Below are 21,321 nucleotides of genomic sequence, written 5' to 3' on the forward strand. Positions count from 1 at the left end.
CCAAGGGGGGGCAGGGGGAGGGCAGCTCCCCCCCCCCCCCCCCCTGGATCATGTTGACGTCCCTACTAAGTATATTAAATGTAGTACTTTTATAAATAAAAATAAAAAATTAAGAAAACGAATTTTTGTCATTTGTTTGCAATACAATATTTTTACTACTAAAATTATTAATTTTTTATTCTTTATAAACACCTAGCTTATGAAAAATCTGATTTGCCCCCCCCCCCCCCCCCCTGGCCCAGAGCCTGGGTAATTCGCCCCCCCCCCCCCTCCCGGCACCAGAACCTGGGTAATTTTCCCCCCCCTGGCCCAGAAGCTGGGTACGCCCATGAACACCATACTGCGCTCCCAAACGGGCATCAATGACGTAAGTGTCAAGGCAACCAAGCTGAAGTGGGAGTAGGCGGGTCACGTTAGCCGCATGCATCCCGACCGCTGGGCAAGGGTCTCAACAGAGTGGGCACCTGAAGATGGACGCCGCCGCCGAGGCCAGCCTAGAAAAAGGTGGCGTGACGAGCTGGAGGAATACCAGCCAGGCTGGCTATCGGTGGCGTAGGAGCGAAAACAGTGGAAGATCCTGGGCCTCTGCCTAGCAATGGGACACTATGGGCTAATTATATAATAATATAATAATAAAAGTGTTAGAGCATATTTTGTTCTGGTTGCTAGATTCTGCGTAAATATATTGAGATCAAACTAGGAGACGTTCACCGTAACATCTCTAGAACTTAGCAATTAGAGCTAACTGACCGGGACGCCACCGCGACATGGCCAGCGACGTTACCATGGCAGCGTCCAAGCAACGTCTGGTGTCTCTACGTCGCCGCAATGCGCTGTTTTTCTTAAAGTTAAGTTTAATAAAAACACCGCTTTGCGGTGACGTAGAGGTGACATCGTAACATCACTGGTTACGTCGCGATGGCGACCCGGTGAGTTATAGCGACCACGAGCCTTTAGCTTCCAGGCCTTTCGCTGATACAGTTTATGGGCGGGATTTATTCGTATCTAATGTATTATGATTTATGAGTCATACAAATGTATGGCTGTATATTAACTAGACGAGGTCTAGCTAGTGCTGGCGCCTACATTAAACATTAGATAACAATTTGGTCGGTGGCTAGGGTCTATCACAAGCGTGCACTCAGCCTTTACAATTGGTAGATCATCACGTTGAGATGCAGCTCAGTGATGTCCGAGTTCCTTCTCCTTTTGCTCACGAAAAAGCCTCGAGAGGCGTTGTTTCTGTATCTCGTTGTAGTTTTTGTTTGTTTTTTTCACCTCATCCAGCAGTTTTAGTACTGCTTTATTTTTTGGCGACACTTTGTCGGCTAACCGCAAGTCAATAAGCGCAGCTTCGTAGTTCTTGAGCGCGAAGAACGCGTGACCGCGACGGTACAGCGCCTTCTCATTTTTCGCCTCTATCCGCAGAACCTGAAATATCATGTTTTTATATATTTCTACAAAGCCGTAGGAAACGTAGAGAATCCTGCGTTCTAAGGAATGATATATTCGGCACAGGTATCTTTCGTTTCTTACGTCTTTCTTCCACCGACTGACACCAACAGGTAAAAGGATGGCTTTAGCTCGAGTTTATGCAACGAATCAACATACATTAATATTACACCATAGATGTGATTATTTTTCATTAATAGAAAAGAACTGATACTTGGCAACAAATTGCAAAAATTAATAAATAATAAGGCATGCAGTGACGTTAATTATAATCTACTAATACATACACCATTTTATACTTGAGCTCATGTCACTATTGCAATAAAATTTTATTTTAAAATACTCACCTCATTACAACTTTTAACACATGCACTGAAATTCCCAAGTTTGGAATAACATGCCGCAAGATTTAAATAACACTGCAGATTGTATATTTCAATGATTTTGTGATCTGAAATGATAATATAATATTTTAAACATGTACCATCAAAAAACTTCGCAACATGTTTCCAGAAGAATGTAAATAAAAGTAAAAAACGTCGTTTTTCATGAAATGATAAAAACATGTAAATTTGAAATGGAAGTACATCCCTATTCTAATAAAGGGTCTAGGGACATAATGCATTATGCAAGTTTTTTTTTAAATATTGACAGTAAGCCAAAAATATTCAAACTGGACCTTTTCTGCTCAATGAATTTAAAAGTAATATTTTTACTTTAAGACATTATGGTTATGCTATGAAAGTTAGTAGTACTCATACAATTAGAACTATCTATACTAATTTTAGAATGCGGAAGAGTTTGTTTGTTTTTTTGTTTCAACGCGCTAATCTCAGGAACTACTGATCCGATTTAAACAATTATTTCAGTGTTAGATAGCCCATTTATCGAGGAAGGCTGGCTATATTTTATCACGCTCAGACTAATAGGAGCGAAGAAATGGAGGGAAATGTGAAAAAACACGGGGGAAATTATTTCAAAGGGAAATATCTCACAAACTACTGGAGCAATTTTTCTGTTATTTGGCACATAAGAAGTGAAGGATCATGGGCTATTTTTGTGGACTAATTAATCTGTGAAATATCTAATTTACGCAGGCGAAGCCGCGCGGAACGTCTAGTAGTTATAATATATTATATCTGTGTAACTTACATTTGTCCCACTCAGCATTGTGCAGTTTTGTCTTTAGATACTCGAGAAATCGTAGACATTTTAGGTACTTTCGTGTGGCGCGCTTGTATAGGCCCTCCACGAAATAACTGTTCCCGCACTGCTTTACGTCATTCACACTAGTCACTAATTCGTCTACCTGAAAAAATCACAATATGATAATTAGCCGATTAAAATGTTAGTTATCTGGTTCTTTCACTCACGTCTTTAATTGTGTTGAAGGAATATCAATCACCAAAGATATCATACCATTTTCATGTTATATGGTACTAGATGATGCCCGCTACCCTATTGCGCATTTTTCTGGGATAAAAAGTATCCCATGTCCTTTCTCAGGACTCAATGTGTCAAAATACCCAGCAAAATCGGTTCAGCGGTTTTGGCGTGAAGAGATAACAGCCAGACAGATAGACGGACAGACAGACAGGACAGACACACTTTCGCATTTATAATATTACTAGCTGTTGCCCGCGACTTCGTCAGCGTGAACTTTGTTGTTCCCGTACAATGTACATCGATTGAATAGTTTACGCGCAAATCATAAAAGTATAGTGTGCAGTAACCGTACATTTTTCGGGACGAAATGTATCCTTTGTTCTTTCCCGGGACTCAAAGTGTCTCTATACCAAATAGCAAAATCGGTCCAGCCGTTTACGCCTGATGTCGTGACCAAGGGATATATGGATTCATTTTTATATTACATACAGGGTGCAATTAAACCTTCCTGCCAAATTTTGATACATTAATCCTTGTTAAAAATAAAAATACACGTATTTTCTCCTTTATACTGAGTACTAAAATATTGAGAAATAGCTTCCGAAAGTTATCCTAAAAAACACTACAATTAATGGGCACTACAAGTCGCCCGCGCGTGACGTGCCCCCGCGCGCGCGCCTCTCTCCGCGTCACGCCCGCTCATACCCACCGCCGCGAGTGACCGTTCTGCAGCGATTTTAAATGGGATAGAATATGTAATTTAAAAAAAAACATTTTTTTTTTGGTTAAATGAACTCTCCTAATGATACCTAAGCCCTGGAAAAAAATTAGCAGGAAGGTTTAATTGCACTCTGTATAGAAGTTATCTAAGATAGTAAGTAAGGATTGATAGAATCTATACTTACAAGCATTTCACATTTTGGAAAATTTTAACCTGAACGTTCAGGTAAACACTTTTTTACAGTTATTTCCATAATGTAACAAAATTTTATGCAACTTTTGGGGCTGTTTTTTTGCTATGCTATCCTAATATTATGTCGGTCATCGTGAATTGATTACTGTTGTCTAAAATAATACATCTTAACCTATTGACTTACTGATAAACTGCTACGTAGATCATCAGGGTAATCGGGAAGATGGTCTGCAGAACCATCTCTGCAACAGACATCCCAATTATCTACTTCTTTTATTTCACCGCAGTCTTCTATTACGCATTCCTGCATATATAAATTTACACATTGTCTGTATTAAGAAGGAAAAGATAGCAGAGATTTATTGAAAATTGTTTAAATGTCAAACAAAAATTACTTATAGGTCTACCAGAATCTGATGGCAAATTTTGACGGCAGATTTTCAAAAAATATCCTTGACATGATCATTGGATACATTTTTAAATACACAGAATAAGCCGCTATAAGGGAAAAAAAGGATCAAAATGTTTTATTCCAATTACCCTGGTATTGCTAGAGTCAATTTATTTTCTCACTTTTGGCCATCAGATTCTGGTAGACTATACACACTGTCATGAATAAAACAGGGTAGAATGGATAGATAAAATACTACATGGTATTATAGCATACTGTTCATTCAAAACTACTAAAGAGCATGTGCACTTTTAGCATGATAAATTTAAATAATCATCTCACCACAGTAGGTCGTCCATCTTTAGCCGCCTCTTGTATTTCAATAACTAAACCCACACCAGCTAAGACTTGGCCAAACACAACATTTGTTCCATCCAAATGTGGACACGGTACAGTGGTCACACAAAATTGGGAGCCATTTGTGTGAGGTTTCCCAGCATTTGCCATACTCAGTACTCCTGCTTCATGCTACAATATTTTAAAAAAGTCAAACATTATTTAACATACTCCCAAAATAATAATATGTTTCAACTTAGGTATTCTCAAATTGACAAACTTTGTCCGTAGTTATTGTAAAAAATTGACATATTTCATGTTATCTATACTAACCGCAATTGAGGATGAAGTCATCTCATGTTTTTAATCATAGGGACCTATCAGACAGAGAGCGTTCACGCGATCAAGCATTGAAGCAGTCAGTTCTGCATTGTTTATGTTGTCACATAGAAGGCATTCTGACGCGAATTGAATTGTTCCTGTTTAAGTATCTTTATGTAACGTAATATAACACTAAGAACGCAAAACTGACTGCTTCAACGCTAAACTGCGTGAATGCTCTGTCTGATAGGTCCCTAAGGGTGATATCATACTTTGCATACTCGATGTGAACTGAGTATGGGGGATATTAGATTATCATATATATTGGATCCGAGATCATTGAGTCAATTATATTGGTTAATGTAATTATAGACATATGATTCATTTCTTCCTTGATCATAGATTTTTGACATTTGCTGAGAGATTGGATCCAATACGGTCATAGAAATAGGTGTTGCCAGTTATTTAATATAAAAAAGAGTTCTTAATTTCTTGTTCGTTAATTTATGTTTCAAATAATATAATGTAATTATTTTTCTAATTATATACTTGGATAATCTTGCTGAAATAACAAAAAGCAAGCCATATTAAAAATGACGATGTCTTTTGACAAATCGAATTCTCTGAGATCTAGTAACCCTGACGTCAATACCTGTCAGCGTTAGCACTCTCCATTGGCTATTGAAACCACATATGACGTAAAATAGGATCAATGAAATATGATAATGTAATATGCAGATATGATCAAATGATCATATATATTGGATCCTATATATGATCATAGAAATGATCCAATATAAATGATAATGTAATACCCCCCTATGAAGTTGGAGATTTATTATACTACTAGCTGTTGCCCGCGACTTCGTCCGCGTGGACTTTAGTTTATAGCGCGCGGTGTCAACAAAATGTGTGTCAAATTTAAAAACTTTTTAAAATCCTGGTAAGTGGTACCCCTCTTAGGGCCGCGCTACACCGGAATGGCAGCGCTGAAAGTGCTCGCCTCGCCGCTGCCATTCCGGTGTAGCGCGGCCCTTAATTAATCAAAATACCCAAAAACAGCTGTGCAGTGTGCACATAATCTATACTAACATTGTAAATGCGAAAGTATCTCTGTCTGTCTGTCTGTCTGTCAGTCTCGCTTTCACGCCAAACGCCAAAAGTATCTCTGTATGTCTGTCTGTCTGTCTGTCAGTCTCGCTTTCACGCCAAACGCCAAAACTACCGAACCGATTGTAATGAAATGTTGTATACAGATAGTCTAAAGCCTGAGAAAGGACATAGGCTACTTTTTTACTGGAAAAAAGGGTTGTAAGGGGGTGAAAATGCGTAAATTTGTTTAAATTAAGTTAGTTCCAACAGTTCATAATAGATGGCGCCGTGCGTCTTCTACATCGCGCTGACGCTTGCTCAAAAGTCTTTCTATAAGACGTGGTATCATCTTACATTTAAGTTTCGATTTTTTTCGATTGTTATATCTATTCTACGGTATTAAATAAGTCAGTACTTTATCTGTGCAGTGACGTAACCTTAATTAATCTATCAATGATAAATAGTTTATGGGTAAAGTTGTGTAATTGGAGGGCTAAATAAGCTTTAAAATTTGGCATAAAATATAAAGTTTAATATAAAAAAATGAAATACTTATTGTGTGCACACTGCACAGCTGTATTGATTTAAGGGGTACCAGGGTTTTTTTATAAAAGCTTTTGACACCAATTTTGTTGACATCGCGCGCTATAAACTGAAGTCCACGCGGACGAAGTCGCGGGCAACAGCTAGTATTATACATAAAATATGTTTAAGATTTTTGAAATTTTATTTTAATACACATCCAAGACCCAGGAACATTGAAAACTTTTTGTTCCGCCTGCGGGACTCGAACCCAGGACCCCCGGGATGAGCGGTGGCCACGCGCAATGCGAATTCATTTTCATCGGTATTTTCATGGAAATAAGATATTTTCCCACATCAAAATGTAGCCTATGTCCTTTCTCAGACTCTAGAATAACTGTATACAAAATTTCATTGCAATCGGTTCAGTAGTTTTGGCGTGAAAGCAAGACAGACAGACAGACAGACAGACAGACAGAGATACTTTCGCATTTATAATATTAGTATGGATTTTATAATATTATACATAAAATATGTTTAAGATTTTTGAAATTTTATTTTAATACACATCCAAGACCCAGGAACATTGAAAACTTTTTGTTCCGCCTGCGGGACTCGAACCCAGGACCCCCGGGATGAGCGCTGGCCACGCGCAATGCGAATTCATTTTCATCGATATTTTCATGGAAATAAGATATTTTCCCACATCAAAATGTAGCCTATGTCCTTTCTCAGACTCTAGAATAACTGTATACAAAATTTCATTGCAATCGGTTCAGTAGTTTTGGCGTGAAAGCAAGACAGACAGACAGACAGAGATACTTTCGCATTTATAATATTAGTATGGATAGTATGGATTAGAAATGCAGTAGGAGTTCTACATAAGATAAGATAGATTGATTATTATTATACCAAGTGATAATATTATTAAACATAATATTCTAACGTATTAAAAACTATAAACAAAAACATACTAACTAATAAGTATGATTAGTTCTATGTTACAATAAAGTAAAAAATAAAACGCCATCTGTTGAATCGTATTAGAACTAAAATGTTCATTCCATCGATATATTTCTGGATTTTTTATAATATTATACATAAAATATGTTTAAGATTTTTGAAATTTTATTTTAATACACATCCAAGACCCAGGAACATTGAAAACTTTTTGTTCCGCCTGCGGGACTCGAACCCAGGACCCCCGGGATGAGCGCTGGCCACGCGCAATGCGAATTCATTTTCATCGATATTTTCATGGAAATAAGATATTTTCCCACATCAAAATGTAGCCTATGTCCTTTTTCAGACTCTAGAATAACTGTATACAAAATTTCATTGCAATCGGTTCAGTAATTTTGGCGTGAAAGCAAGACAGACAGACAGACAGACAGACAGAGAGACTTTCGCATTTATAATATTAGTATGGATTAGTATGGATAGTATGGATTAGAAATGCAGTAGGAGTTCTACATAAGATAAGATAGATTGATTATTATTATACCAAGTGATAATATTATTAAACATAATATTCTAACGTATTAAAAACTATAAACAAAAACATACTAACTAATAAGTATGATTAGTTCTATGTTACAATAAAGTAAAAAATAAAACGCCATCTGTTGAATCGTATTAGAACTAAAATGTTCATTCCATCGATATATTTCTGGATTTTTTATAATATTATACATAAAATATGTTTAAGATTTTTGAAATTTTATTTTAATACACATCCAAGACCCAGGAACATTGAAAACTTTTTGTTCCGCCTGCGGGACTCGAACCCAGGACCCCTGGGATGAGCGCTGGCCACGCGCAATGCGAATTCATTTTCATCGATATTTTCATGGAAACAAGATATTTTCCCACATCAAAATGTAGCCTATGTCCTTTCTCAGACTCTAGAATAACTGTATACAAAATTTCATTGCAATCGGTTCAGTAGTTTTGGCGTGAAAGCAAGACAGACAGACAGACAGACAGACAGAGATACTTTCGCATTTATAATATTAGTATGGATAATAGTCTGTCTTTATAAGAGTTCAATTATTTTCTTAAGTTAACATTTATTACATACCTTTAATTCAAAGTTTTCATCTTCAAAAGTAGGACCATAAATACTTTCATTCCCTGTTCCATCACCATTAATAATATCACCACCTTGTATCATAAATTGGGATATTGCTAAAACAAAACAACATAAATAAGTTTACAATAAAAATAACCTATATAGGATCAAATATATCGAAACTTGGCTGGAAGGTTTAATTGCACCCTGTATATTTATTGTAAAGGAAAAAAAATATTAAAGGGGGGCTCCCATACAACGAACGTGATTTTTTTGGCCTTTTTTGCTCTATATCAATAATGGCAACAGGCAGGTACTTGATTTTTCTCAAAATCCTTAGTTATATGTCTACTTTAATATTTAATGATAATATTAAAATAAAATAAAAAAGTAAAGGGGGCTCCCATACAAAAAACACAAATTTTTGCCTAATTTTGCTCTATAATGGTACGGATATAGGTTAAGTTGGGTTTGATAATTTTTTTGTCGTTTTAGTACTAATATCATGTTACATACCAAATTTCAGCTTTCTAAGACTTCAGGAAGTACTCTAACAGTTTTGATGATCGGTGAGTCAGTGACCAAATTGTGGGTTTTTGGACACCTATAAAATCTAAAGTATAATAGCTACGATATTCAAACTTTGCGCATTTAATAACTATACCCATGTCACTATATCTTAAAAATTTCAACTATCTGGCATTATTCAAACCAAAGTTACGAGGGTTCAAAAATACGACGAAACGTTTCGAGAAAAGGTAGGTAGTGCCCTTGCGCGCTTCGCTTGGCTCATCTTGGCGGGGGCACTCCCGTGCCCCCAGATGGTACCGGTACAATGATTCATAAATTGCAATTAATGTAACTTTGTAATCTTATACATGTATACTAGCTACATATCTCTCTACCGACGATAAACCGGAGATATTGATGGTACGGGTACAATGATTCATAAACCGAAAATGTAACTTTGTAATCTTATGCATTTATATGGGATTACAAAGTTATTTACGAAGTTAGTGTATGTAGAAAACTGGAAAGAAATTTTGAAATATTTTTTCCTTGATTTAGACACTAAACACTAATTATATTCTAAGTTTGAAGGTTCTATGTCTGCTAGGAGTGCCTTAGACTTTTGGTGATCGGTCAGTCAGTGACAAAATTAAGAAACTTTAACAAGTTACAGCTCTTAAACTACGCGTTTAAATTGAATAAAATTTTAAATATACCGTGTTTATACAATGCTTGCTTAGCAACTGAAAATTCGGGCTTGTTGGTTTATCCACAATTAAGTTATAGGGGGTCGAAAAGAGCCTGAATTGGTTCGAGAAAAGGATGGTACGGCCTTGCCGCTTTTTTGCTCGACTTGGCGGGGGCACTGCCGTGCCCCCAGATCTATTTTGATGAAATTTGGCATGGAGATTGGAGATACTAATTTGAATCTGGGACAAGGAATGTTTTTTGTTCCGGAAAAATGTGCGGTTCCCACACAATATACTTTTCTGCTTTGCGCGTAAACGACTCAATCGATGTACGGGAACAACTATAAACTAAAGTCCACGCGGACGAAGTCGCGGGCAACAGCTAGTTAAAAATAAAAATACACTTATTTTGTATATTGCAGACACCTGACATCAGGTCTAAAAATCAAAAAGTCTGTATCACTCATCCGCTGTGATCAGACATAGAAAAAAACAAATGCAGGTACAATGAGCTGTCCAGTAGACTGTAAACTGTAAAGCTCTGGTTTCCTCCAAGAGCGGTGCCGTCTTATGGTGGCCGTGATGCAGCGGTGAATGACGTCACTATGGCTGGTATAAATAGTCAGTACTTAAGATGCGGCCCGGTCTCAAGACGCGATTCGGCTCTGTGATTGGTCCAAATTTTGACAGCCAACCAATCACAGAGCCTGAACCGTGTCTTGAGACCGAGATGCATCTTGAGTACTGACTATTTATACCGGCCTAGAACGTTGTCTATGTGAGTGGTATGGCGCGTTTTCCTAGAGAATGGTGTCAATTACCGTTCTCTAGTCAACCGCGCCAGGTCTGTCCCACTCGCGCGTTTAGGTATCGAACTGCAAGTACCCCTTTAAAGGGGCAGATGAGGGACTCACAAGCGAGCGGTGACGCGCGCGCAAGATTTTTTGTCGCATATATCTACGTACTGATTTAACCGCTGTGACATAATCGTTATTAATCTGATAAATATGAACAATTGCAAAAAGTCAAAGAAATATTTCAATAAAGTAATTTAAGACTTTAAAATACAAAAAAAGATAAAAAAAATACACAAACATAGCAAATAAACCAATTTGTTACAAACAAACCGCATACTACACATAAATAAACACAAGTTACTATGTTTAAGTTGTAAAAAATTCCTGACCAGCTCCTACACTATAATCGAATATAAAACTAGTATAAAATATACGTTGGGTTACTAAAATTTGGTTATTACTATAAGAAAAGTTTGCTATTAGTAGCTATAGTAATTAAAAGAAGATTATTTTATTTTCTAAAAGGTGATAATCTTCATTTCGTCAGAAAGGGTATCTCTTACGCGATAGAAAGAGAGCGGACGTGTAGGTAAATATAATTGTAGGCACCTAGCACTGCGCGGTCGGAATTTGAACTTTATAGTATCGTAGCATGAGTTGTTATTTTTTTAAACGGGTTTCACAAGTGGGAATTCTGTTGGTACTACTAATATATTATATTCTGTGACCATGGGCGTACCCAGGTTCTGGGCCAGGGGGGGGGCAAATCAGATTTTTCATAAGATAGGTGTTTATAAAGAATAAAAAATTTATAATTTTTAGTTGTAAAAATATTGTATTGCAAACAAATGGCATAAATTCGTTTTCTTAATTTTTAATTTTTACAGATAAAAGTACTAGATAATATACTTAGTAAGGACGTCAACATGATCCAGGGGGGGCAGCTGCCCCCCCCTCGGTACGCCCATGTCTGTGACCGCGCCATATTGCTTACATGAACATTCTAGTGACGTCATTTACCGCTGTATTGCGGCCGCTGCATGACGGCGCCACTTTTGGAGGAAACCAGAATTTAAAATAACCTATGAATAATAAAAACTAAGGAAAAGTAACTCCGTCAAAAAACATGTTCTACAATACTTGTCAAAAAAGTGTACCTAGTTACACATTTTCAATACATTTGCAATATTTAGGTGGCCTTGAGCCGTATCAGGCTGACATTACATGACAGTTCCAAAAAACGGTAATAGTATGGGAGTTACTTTTCCTTAGTTTTTATTATTCATAGAAAATAACACAAATATTAAAATTTATGTGTGTTGACAATAAACACGAGTGTTAAGTATAGTCTATCAAGCAGACACAGTACAAAATTTTCTAAACATAATCATGCTCAAAAGGTGATATTTTTTTTTTAAATTAAAACCGTGCACATTTTTATCTCAATTTAATAAGGTTTTCATATATTTTATGGTTCCATACCCAAAGGGTAAAAACGGGACCCTATTACCAGGACCCGATCTAGCCATTTAGCCGCTCTGGACAAAGATAATTTTCGCCGCCCTTTACATAATATACAGGAAACATCTTTGTTGGGGAAAAATGGGAGGAATATTTAAGTAAAATACTCAAATATTTCCACTAGCAAACTTAAGGTAGGTTAGCTGGTAAAATTCTCAAACTTAAGTGGTGGATGGCTAGGTTGGAAGATACGAATAAGTCAATTTTGCCGCTCTGGGCTAATGCCCGGCTCGCCCCCCCTTAGATCGGGCCCTGCCTATTAGTATTACTAAGACTTCGTTGTCTGTCTGTCCGTCTGTCTGTCAGCAGGCTTTATCTCAAAAACTGCTATAGCTAGACTTCTGAAATTTTCACAGATTGTGTATTTCTGTTGCCGCTATAACAACAAATACTATAATAAAATAAATGTTCTTAACAAAATAAAATAATAATGAAGGGGGGCTTCCATACAAGAAACGTGATTTTTTTGGGCTTTTTTGCTCGATTTGAATAATGGTAACAATTTTTATGAAATTTTTATAAAATACTTTATTATATGTGTACTTTAATAATTAATAATAATATTTAAAAAAATAAAAAAATGAGGGGGCTCCCATACTAAAAACCACAATTTGTGGCTTACTTTTGCTCTTTAACAGTACAGAACCCTTTGTGTGCGACTTCGACTTGCACTTGGCCAATTTTATTTATATGATTTCAAAATTGTGTACAGCGTCTACTCTTTTTTGACAAGCTATATACTAAAGATTATTTTAATGTACCTTTGTGAAATCTGACACCTTTATAATGTAATGGTTTTCCTTCAACTCCGATGCCCTTCTCCCCTGTACACAATGCTCGAAAGTTTTCGGCTGTTTTAGGAACCACATCATATCTTAGCTCTGCTATAATTCTCCCAGCTATAAAAGAAATAACATACTACAGCCTATAACTACAATTAAAAAAGTAACATAAATTATATAATCAAATAACCTTGAACTAATATTTATATCAACATAATGTCCTTATTCTCACTGCACAATTATTAAAATTCTCACCATTATCTTTACTCTTGCTATTACATACTATATTAATAATAGTATTATTATAGTATGCAATATAACTTAGAACAATTACTGCAGAGTTTAACTTTAATTAATACAAGTAATTTAAAAAATTGTACTGTGCAGTCATGTGCTAAATTAGTAAAAATAATGGTTAAGGTTTAAAAAAATTACTACTTATAATAAAAATATTACAAAAGTAATTTGAGGATACTCCTACCAGGTTAAGTGTAAATTTATAAGTATACTTAGTTCTTATTTATTTTTTAATGTAAAATATGAATGTTTAAGCATCCAGTAGAGTAAAAACTTCATGAATACTACACTTTGCATACAATATTGTTTATATTTATTCCAAAGTGAAAATGAAATTTTCCGTTCATTATACGTCGCAGAAAGAATTAGTAATTGTAAGATCTTACCTTTTTCACCATCAATTAATATATCAAGGTAAATTATGGGGTTTCTTTGTTTAGTTTGCTTTTCCGAAATCATCTTTACAATAACCTTTGTATTTTATCCGAATACTATAATTTGTAAGATCTCATTGTATTAGAGGAAACAATAATATCACAATAAACGCAATTCATTGAAGTGATTGACTTCTTTTAGTTCGCGTGAAATATTAAAATATAAATTATTAAAATTTACATTTTGTGTGGACCTACCGCAACATAAAAATAACATTTTTGACAGAAGTGAAAGTTGACACTTGACACCTCCTTGTGAGTATAGTATTCGTTGCTTGACACTGGAATCAGCGTTATTTTTCTTATTATGGCACTTCGCCTTAAAACCATGGCCAGTGTCAAGTATTATTGCATAACAATAATTTTCAAATTTCATCATCGTTTCTTTATATCGTCAGGTCAAAAGTCGAAGTAAAAAGTCAATACAGTCAAGGAGTCAACTCGGTCGATTCGGTAAAGTGGTCGACGCTTTACTGAAACTTTCGATGGAGTTTTGGAGGGAACACAAAATAGCTCGTTTCTGGATATTGCATCACTTTCCTACACTTGTGCACGATTAGGTTAATATCCTACCAATATTACACATTAAAAACCACATTTACACAATTTTAGGAAAATAATACAAAAACACAACATCACTCTTTCACATTCCCGACAAAACTCCGGAATCAGCGTTGCCATTTGACACATGTTACGGTGTTGCAGCATACCTAACCGATTATTATTAATCAATTATTAGCCTGGCATATCTAACCGCCGCGCGCCGCGCCGGCCCTTTTGATTTTTTCCGAGCACGATAAAAGTAATATATTTGGATAGAGGAAACTAATACAAACAAAAAATTTTATTATAACATGGTATCGTAAAGCTAGAAGTAAAGATCGCCATATGAGTACAAAGGACACAAATGGCGATTTTTACTTCCAAATATCTCGGAAACGTGACACTTTAGGATACCACTTTTATCGTGCTCGGAAGATTTGAAAAAAAAAATCAAAATGGCCGGTGGCTAGATATGCCAGGCTCCATACAATAATGTTCGAACCCCTTTGGAACCCAATTTTTTTCTTCTGAACTTTCGTCTACCTGGCAGCTGCAGCGCTCCGGAGCGCTCCCTTTGACGCTCCCGCCCACGTTCATTTTTATACGTCGTGTTCGTTTCACTTTTCAACTAGGTACCTACGCATGCACGGCTTTTTTCGTCAGCTGCCAAAGCTGACTGTCAACTTCAGTGTGAGTGTCATTTTCTAAAATCTGACAGAAATTGATAGTATAACAATTCTATGGAGGATAGATGGATGGATGGATGGATGGATCTACACTTCATAACCAATACGTCAAATGGAGTTTTGCCGGGAATGTAAAAGAGTGATGTTGTGTTTTTGTATTATTGTCCTTAAATTGTGTTAACTGGGTTTTTAATGTGTAATATTGGTAGGATATTAACCATTAGATATTCTTTTTCATGCACAAGTGTAGGAAAGTGATGTAATAACCAGAAACGTGCTATTTTGTGTTCCCTCCAAAACTCCATCGAAAGTTTCAGTAAAGCGTCTACCACTTTACTGAATCGACTAACTTGACTCCTTGACTGTGTTGACTTTTACTTAGACTTTGACTAGACTTTAGACCTGTTGCCTTACTCCCGAAACTGATATCGATTTCGATTTGCGATTTCAACGGTTTTTTGACACTTTAGCCATCTAAAATATGTGTAAAAAATGTCAAAAAACCGTTGAAATCGAAAATCGAAATCGATATCAGTTTCGGGAGTAAGGCACCTGACATAATAATAAAACGATGCAAAAAATTGTACTATATTAAAACATTGTTTCCTGCCATAATTTACTCGACACTGGCCATGGTCTTTTAGCCGAAGTGCCATAATAAGAAGAAAAAAAAATACGTCAAATGTCAATGTCAATTGCAGTTTCGTCAGTGTTGCCAACTTAGTGGAATTTCCACTAGATCTGGTTGGTTTAGACGTACCTTTCGGCTGGTTTTAGTGGCTAGTGGATTTCTTAGTGGATTCGATTTTTTAAGTTAGTGGTAGCTTCGACGTTAAACCACTAGTTTTTTTTATTATATTTATAAGCCTTGAAGACGCACACTGGAAACTTAATTATATTATTATTATCTTTATTCGTTTTGCCGCATTCTAACACTGATATAGAGCGATTATTTAGCATGATGAATGTTGTCAATACTTAACAGAGAAACCGGATGAAGTTTGATCGCCTTTCTTTCGTGCAAGGTTAGCACGCGAAGGCAAATGCTGTAATAACAATATAATACCAAATACCGTATTACAAAAATTAGAACTAAAGAAATTTATTCTTCACAAACTGAACAAGTAAATGACAATGATTCCTCTAAAAACGTTCATCTTTACTATTTAGTTAAGAGGATTCCACACCGCCGTTTTTCCATACAAACGCTGTCCCCTGTTTCCTCCCTGGATAATGATGGTAGAGTTATAATTTTTTTCCTGAATATCTATGGCCACTATTAGCATGTCCCTATGTTCTCTTTTTTTTCATAATTTTATTATTAAAAAAGATAAGAACGTCCAAAAACCCAAAAAAATGGCAAGATTTTCCTCTGTGTTTAAACACCCAGAAAACAAAACTGGCTAAAATATACAAAAAAATAAAACAGGAACACAGCTCAAGCCTTGCTTTAATTCCTAATGAAAAAAATACTTAAATCGGTTAAGTTTTGGAGAAGGAATCAGCGGACAACGAATCGAAGATTTTCTGTTCTTTTATTAGAACTTTTGTCGTATTGTCTCTATCGCGCTCTGCGGTGAGACAGCAATACATTTTCAAATACCTATTTTCAATTTCTCTCGCCCCTGGTGTATCCTCTTAAGTACCTACTTACAAAGGTACTATTGAAGAAGTTGATTCCTATGCAATTGACAGACCAACGTTATTTGGTCGAATATGTCAATTCAATGTTAATTGTGATTTGTCAGCTGGGTTTGACGTAACGCAACCAAACTACTTAGGTCCCCGATTTGCATAGGAATCAACTTCTCTGATAGTACATAGGTAATGTTAGCGGATGTCAATGGACAAGCTACATGATATTGTATTTATTTATTTAAATCAGTATATTATGTTAGTCACTATATATAATTTTAATAAGTGATTATTATATTTTAAATATTAATAAGTAAGGTACTTGATTTTGACAATTAGTTAGTTATAAATGGGCGGGAGGATTATTTACCTCCGTTATAACTTCCTCTTCTCATATTATCTAAAATATGAGAAGTACATTAATTAATATTTAGAATTATGTACTTAACTTATTCTTAGCCATTCTTAATTTTAATGTATTTCTTTATGATTTTGCTATATTTGAATTGTCAACGGAAGTTCGTTTCTTTTGTGTAAAATGGTATAAAAGCCAGCCATATTGCATTGATTGATTCATTCTGTAATTAACTTTGAGACATGTAAGGTAAAACTCTGCTCGAATAAATATCGCTCAATGTATAATTCAAGACTTTTACTATTCTCTAACATCTCAGAAGTGGGATTATTTCAAAAATGTCCGGTCCTTATGCTGCGGGACTTGGCAACCGGAGAAGAACGCCCAGACTTGCTCAGACTCTCTGCGATTGACAGCGAAGAAAGTGATTTTTTTTTTTCCTTTTATTGAACATAAACAACAGTGATTGTGATATGTGAACCAGTGATAAAACGACGCAGAATTACTCAAGCTGATGCAGAAGTGATACCAAAGTTTGAACCAGAAGACGACGCTTGTAATGTAGCTACATGGCTGCATAAAATCGACCACCTAGGAGAGGTTTACGGAACAGTACCTACCGATCGACAGTTCATCATGCAAATGCGTTTACGTGGGTCCGCTAGACAATGACTGCCTTGAAGCTATGATGATTCAAACGAAGACTGAAAGCGGGCTGCGGGACGATGACCAAATATTACCACGATAAGTCTCTCTGCTTAAGAAATGCAACATCCAGGGCGAGCATGCAATATCTTGCGTCATAAGAGGGTTACCGAATGAACTACAAGCCAATGCGAAAGTCTACTTGGAGGAAAGGTGCAAGTGATGGAAAATCGACAGCAGCTCTCCAGCCAAGAATAAACGCTGCTACAATTGTCGAACTTTTCAACGCCTCTGTCATGCGGCGGCTAACTGCTGGTTCGCGAGTACAGCAGGAACAACTCGGCAACCGCAGATTTCAACACAAGTAAGTAACACTTTTTATACTTCAAGTAATATCTTAGTAAATAATAATATTTGCAAAAAAAAAATGTGGGTAGGAGCCAATGAACAAGAATAATGAAAATGAAATCTAAAGTTGACTATAAAATAGAGCAAGTGTGTCTTAGTGACCATGTAGAGACTGTTCAACAACTGCCAAGTGACATAGACTTAATTATTGGCCAATCAATGATCAACCAGCTTGGTATTAGTTACTACAGCAAATTCTGCCACTTTTACTGAGACTTTTAGAGATAATTTGTTTGACAGTTACAAACAGCTGACAAATATAAGTGATAGATTTTGGTGATAGATATAACTAAAATGTTTTGCTGAAACGTGATACAATTTCACCTAAAAATAGTTGCTGTAATATTGATGTAATTGTAGATATCGATCCAAATGAAAAACAATTCAATGGAACAAATCCAGTTTATGTGCTATATAATTCCTATATTTGTGTTATATAATTCCTGGAGGAGCTGTCATTTAAAGGTTATAAATATTGATGTAATTGAAATAACTTGACCTGCAATATACGTTAATTGCCCGGGCTGAAATTATTAATATTATCGACTCGAATACCTCTACTGAAAATATGACTTTATCGATTGAAACACAAATAGCATTGAATCGGGAATTAGAGGGTTTAGGTAAGGTAAAAGGTTTAGACAAAAAAAAGATGATGATATTAGATAGACAAAAACATTTATTCACTAGGGATACAAAAGATTTAGGGTACACAGATTTATTACAAATGGAAATAAAAACTGATAAAGTCGTACTTGGTTAGCTCTATAGGATATGTCTTAAAAAGAAAATGCAATAGTTGATGAAAATATTAACGATCTTTTGGAAGCTGGTATCATACGTCGCTCTATATCTGAATATGCTAGTCCAGTGACTTTAGTTAAAAAAAGGTGAAGGTTACAGGCTGTGCATTGATTACCGAAATTTAAATTCAGACACTCAAAGATACTCATATTGAGGACCAAGTGACAAAATTGTGTGGCTGTGGTCTCCAGGTTAACACGGATGCTAGAAAACTAGGTTTAGGGGGTATACTAATACAAATACAGCAGGCCGGCACATTTAAACCTACAGCCTATTTTGGTAGTCACATCTAAAGAACGGTTTTACTATAGTTCGAGTTAAAAACATTAGCTGTTGTGGAATCTTCGGAATTTTCAGCGTTATGCACAATCCTTAGCAAAAGATCTTGCTCCTTGTATTGCTCTATGGTGGCTTATTATACAAGATTATGACCTGCAAATTGAGTATCATCCAGGGAATAGAATGAGACATGTAGACGCTCTTAGTAGGAATCCCGGTCACGAAACAGTATACTTACGTCATTAGGGAAACTGATTGGTAACTAACATTTGGATATTAATTTACAAAATATTATTTCTCAGTTAAAGGGATACGAACCGATACCCTGATAATATAGTGATTAATTTTTATGTAATTAAAGAGGATATAGTGTTCCGAAAAAACTCAAATGGAGAACGATTTGTTGTTCCCAAATTGGCAAAATATGGCTTATTGCAGAAGTATGACCCCTGACATGAAAGACCATAGAATTAGAACGTATTTTGATATCGTTGTGAATGACACCCTGGGTTCGACGACATTTTTGGTTTCCTAAAAAGACCCAATATAATAAGGAAATTCATCAATTCCTGCATTCGATGTGCTTTCGGTAAGGGTAAGTATGGAAAATCTGGAGGAGAAAATTTACATCCTATAGGAAAAGTACCTGTACCTATGCACACCGTTTATGCCGATCACTTAGGATCATTTGTAAGACTAGGACAGCTGTGTGATCAAAACCTTAAATCAACACAATAATAATATTATCTATAGGATGGCTGTGTGATCAAATTCATAGTAATATTATTATCTATAAAGGATGGCTGTGTGATCAAATCCTAAAATCAACACAATAATAATATTATCTATAGGATGGCTGTGTGATCAAATCCATAGTAATATTATTATCTCTTTAGGAGGGCTGTGTGATCAAATCCTAAAATCAACACAATAATATTATTATCTATAGGACGGCTGTGTGATCAAATCCTTAAATCAACATAGAATCTATAGGATGGCTGTGTGATCAAATCCTAAAATCAACACAATAATAATATTATCTATAGGATGGCTGTGTGATCAAATCCATAGCAATATTATTATCTATATAAGATCAAGGATGGCTGTGTGATCAAATCCTAAGATCAACACAATAATATTATCTATAGGATGGCTGTGTGATCAAATCCATAGTAATAATTATTATCTATATAGGATGGCTGTGTGATCAAATCCTAAAATCAACACAATAATAATATTATCTATAGGATGGCTGTGTGATCAAATCCATAGTAATATTATTATCTATATAAGATGGCTGTGTGATCAAATCATAAATTCAACACAATAATATTAGGCTTTAGAGAAACCCAGTCCGCATAATAACATAGAGGCAAAGCATCTCCTATCCGATACCTTAACCAATTTGCAGAAGACATGCAACTAAAACACTTTCTTAACGCTATAGCTAGTCCCAGATCAAATGTCTAAATATGAAACTGTTTCGGTTGGTCTACTACTTCCTTCCTTTCAGCTGTCGTTTAAACTTATGTTTAGCTATGATAACTCTAAATTACCAGCTATTCCATCCAGTGGTCCTAGTGACCATACTTCGCAACGACAGGCATTAACTGAATGAAGGGCAACAGCAACACTCCGAATTGATAGATATTATATGACTGTTACGAAAAATAGACAAAACTCACAAGAAATGTAGGAAATGTTCAGTCGGTGATCTTGTATTGTGGAAAGGGGGAGCTACTAACGACCCCAATGCCAAAATGTCCCAAAAATTGAAAAGTAAGAAGTTTTCAGCTGTAGCAAGGGGTGAGGTATTAAGGCCTTATAAATCAGTGACTTCTGATACTGCTCAACTAGCGAAGCTGAAGTAGACACGGATGATCTAATTAACTTATAATTTTTGTAATAAAACTAATGCGATTAGAGATAATAATTTAATATGTATCATGTGTACAGAAAACAAATTTTATTGATATTAAATTTTAATTTTGCAATGGTTTTACAAAATCGAATAGGTACTTATATACAAATTTAATAACTATTTTATAATAATCACACTTTAGCTTTTCTACTTCTATAATCTTCACAATTGATTCCGTAATAAGAAACTGGTTCCGTAACTGCACCTAAAAGAAAAAAAAATATTAACATAATTCAAGTCTCTGTGACCAAACAGTTACAAAAATATTAAAAACATAGTCAAAGCATCAGTTTAGTTCTAAATTAAAATAGTCTATGTGACTGGCGTCTATGTGACTGGTGTCTATGTGACTGGTGTCTATGTGACTGGTGTCTATGTGACTGGTGTCTATGTGACTGGTGTCTATGTGACTGGTGTCTATGTGACTGGTGTCTATGTGACTGGTGTCTACGTGACTGACGTCTACGTGACGGACGTCTACGTGACGGACGTCTACGTGACGGACGTCTACGTGACCGACGTCTATGTGAC

The 21,321-nt window shown here is 35.8% G+C and overlaps 1 protein-coding gene across 2 annotated transcripts; it reads right to left on the minus strand.

Annotated features, from left to right (window-relative positions):
- Positions 1-313: 313 nt before the first annotated feature.
- LOC121726370 (peptidyl-prolyl cis-trans isomerase D) lies at positions 314-13,685 on the minus strand. Of its 2 annotated transcripts, XR_006035526.1 has the most exons (9): positions 13,467-13,685; positions 12,763-12,900; positions 8,494-8,600; positions 4,485-4,670; positions 3,936-4,055; positions 2,605-2,761; positions 1,800-1,903; positions 945-1,431; positions 314-741 (listed from the first exon to the last, which is right to left on the minus strand). XR_006035526.1 is itself a non-coding variant. In XM_042113710.1 (8 exons), exons 1-8 carry the CDS (start codon positions 13,537-13,539, stop codon positions 1,183-1,185), a joined length of 1,134 nt encoding a protein of 377 aa, XP_041969644.1. In that variant the 5' UTR covers positions 13,540-13,685; the 3' UTR covers positions 837-1,182. The 2 variants fall into 2 exon arrangements, 1 of the variants encoding a protein (XP_041969644.1); XM_042113710.1 differs by lacking the exon at positions 314-741 and having other exon boundaries at positions 837-1,431.
- Between the last annotated feature and the right edge of the window lie 7,636 nt (positions 13,686-21,321).

Source organism: Aricia agestis, chromosome 4, assembly GCF_905147365.1.
Source record: "Aricia agestis chromosome 4, ilAriAges1.1, whole genome shotgun sequence".
Lineage (NCBI taxonomy): Eukaryota > Metazoa > Arthropoda > Insecta > Lepidoptera > Lycaenidae > Aricia > Aricia agestis.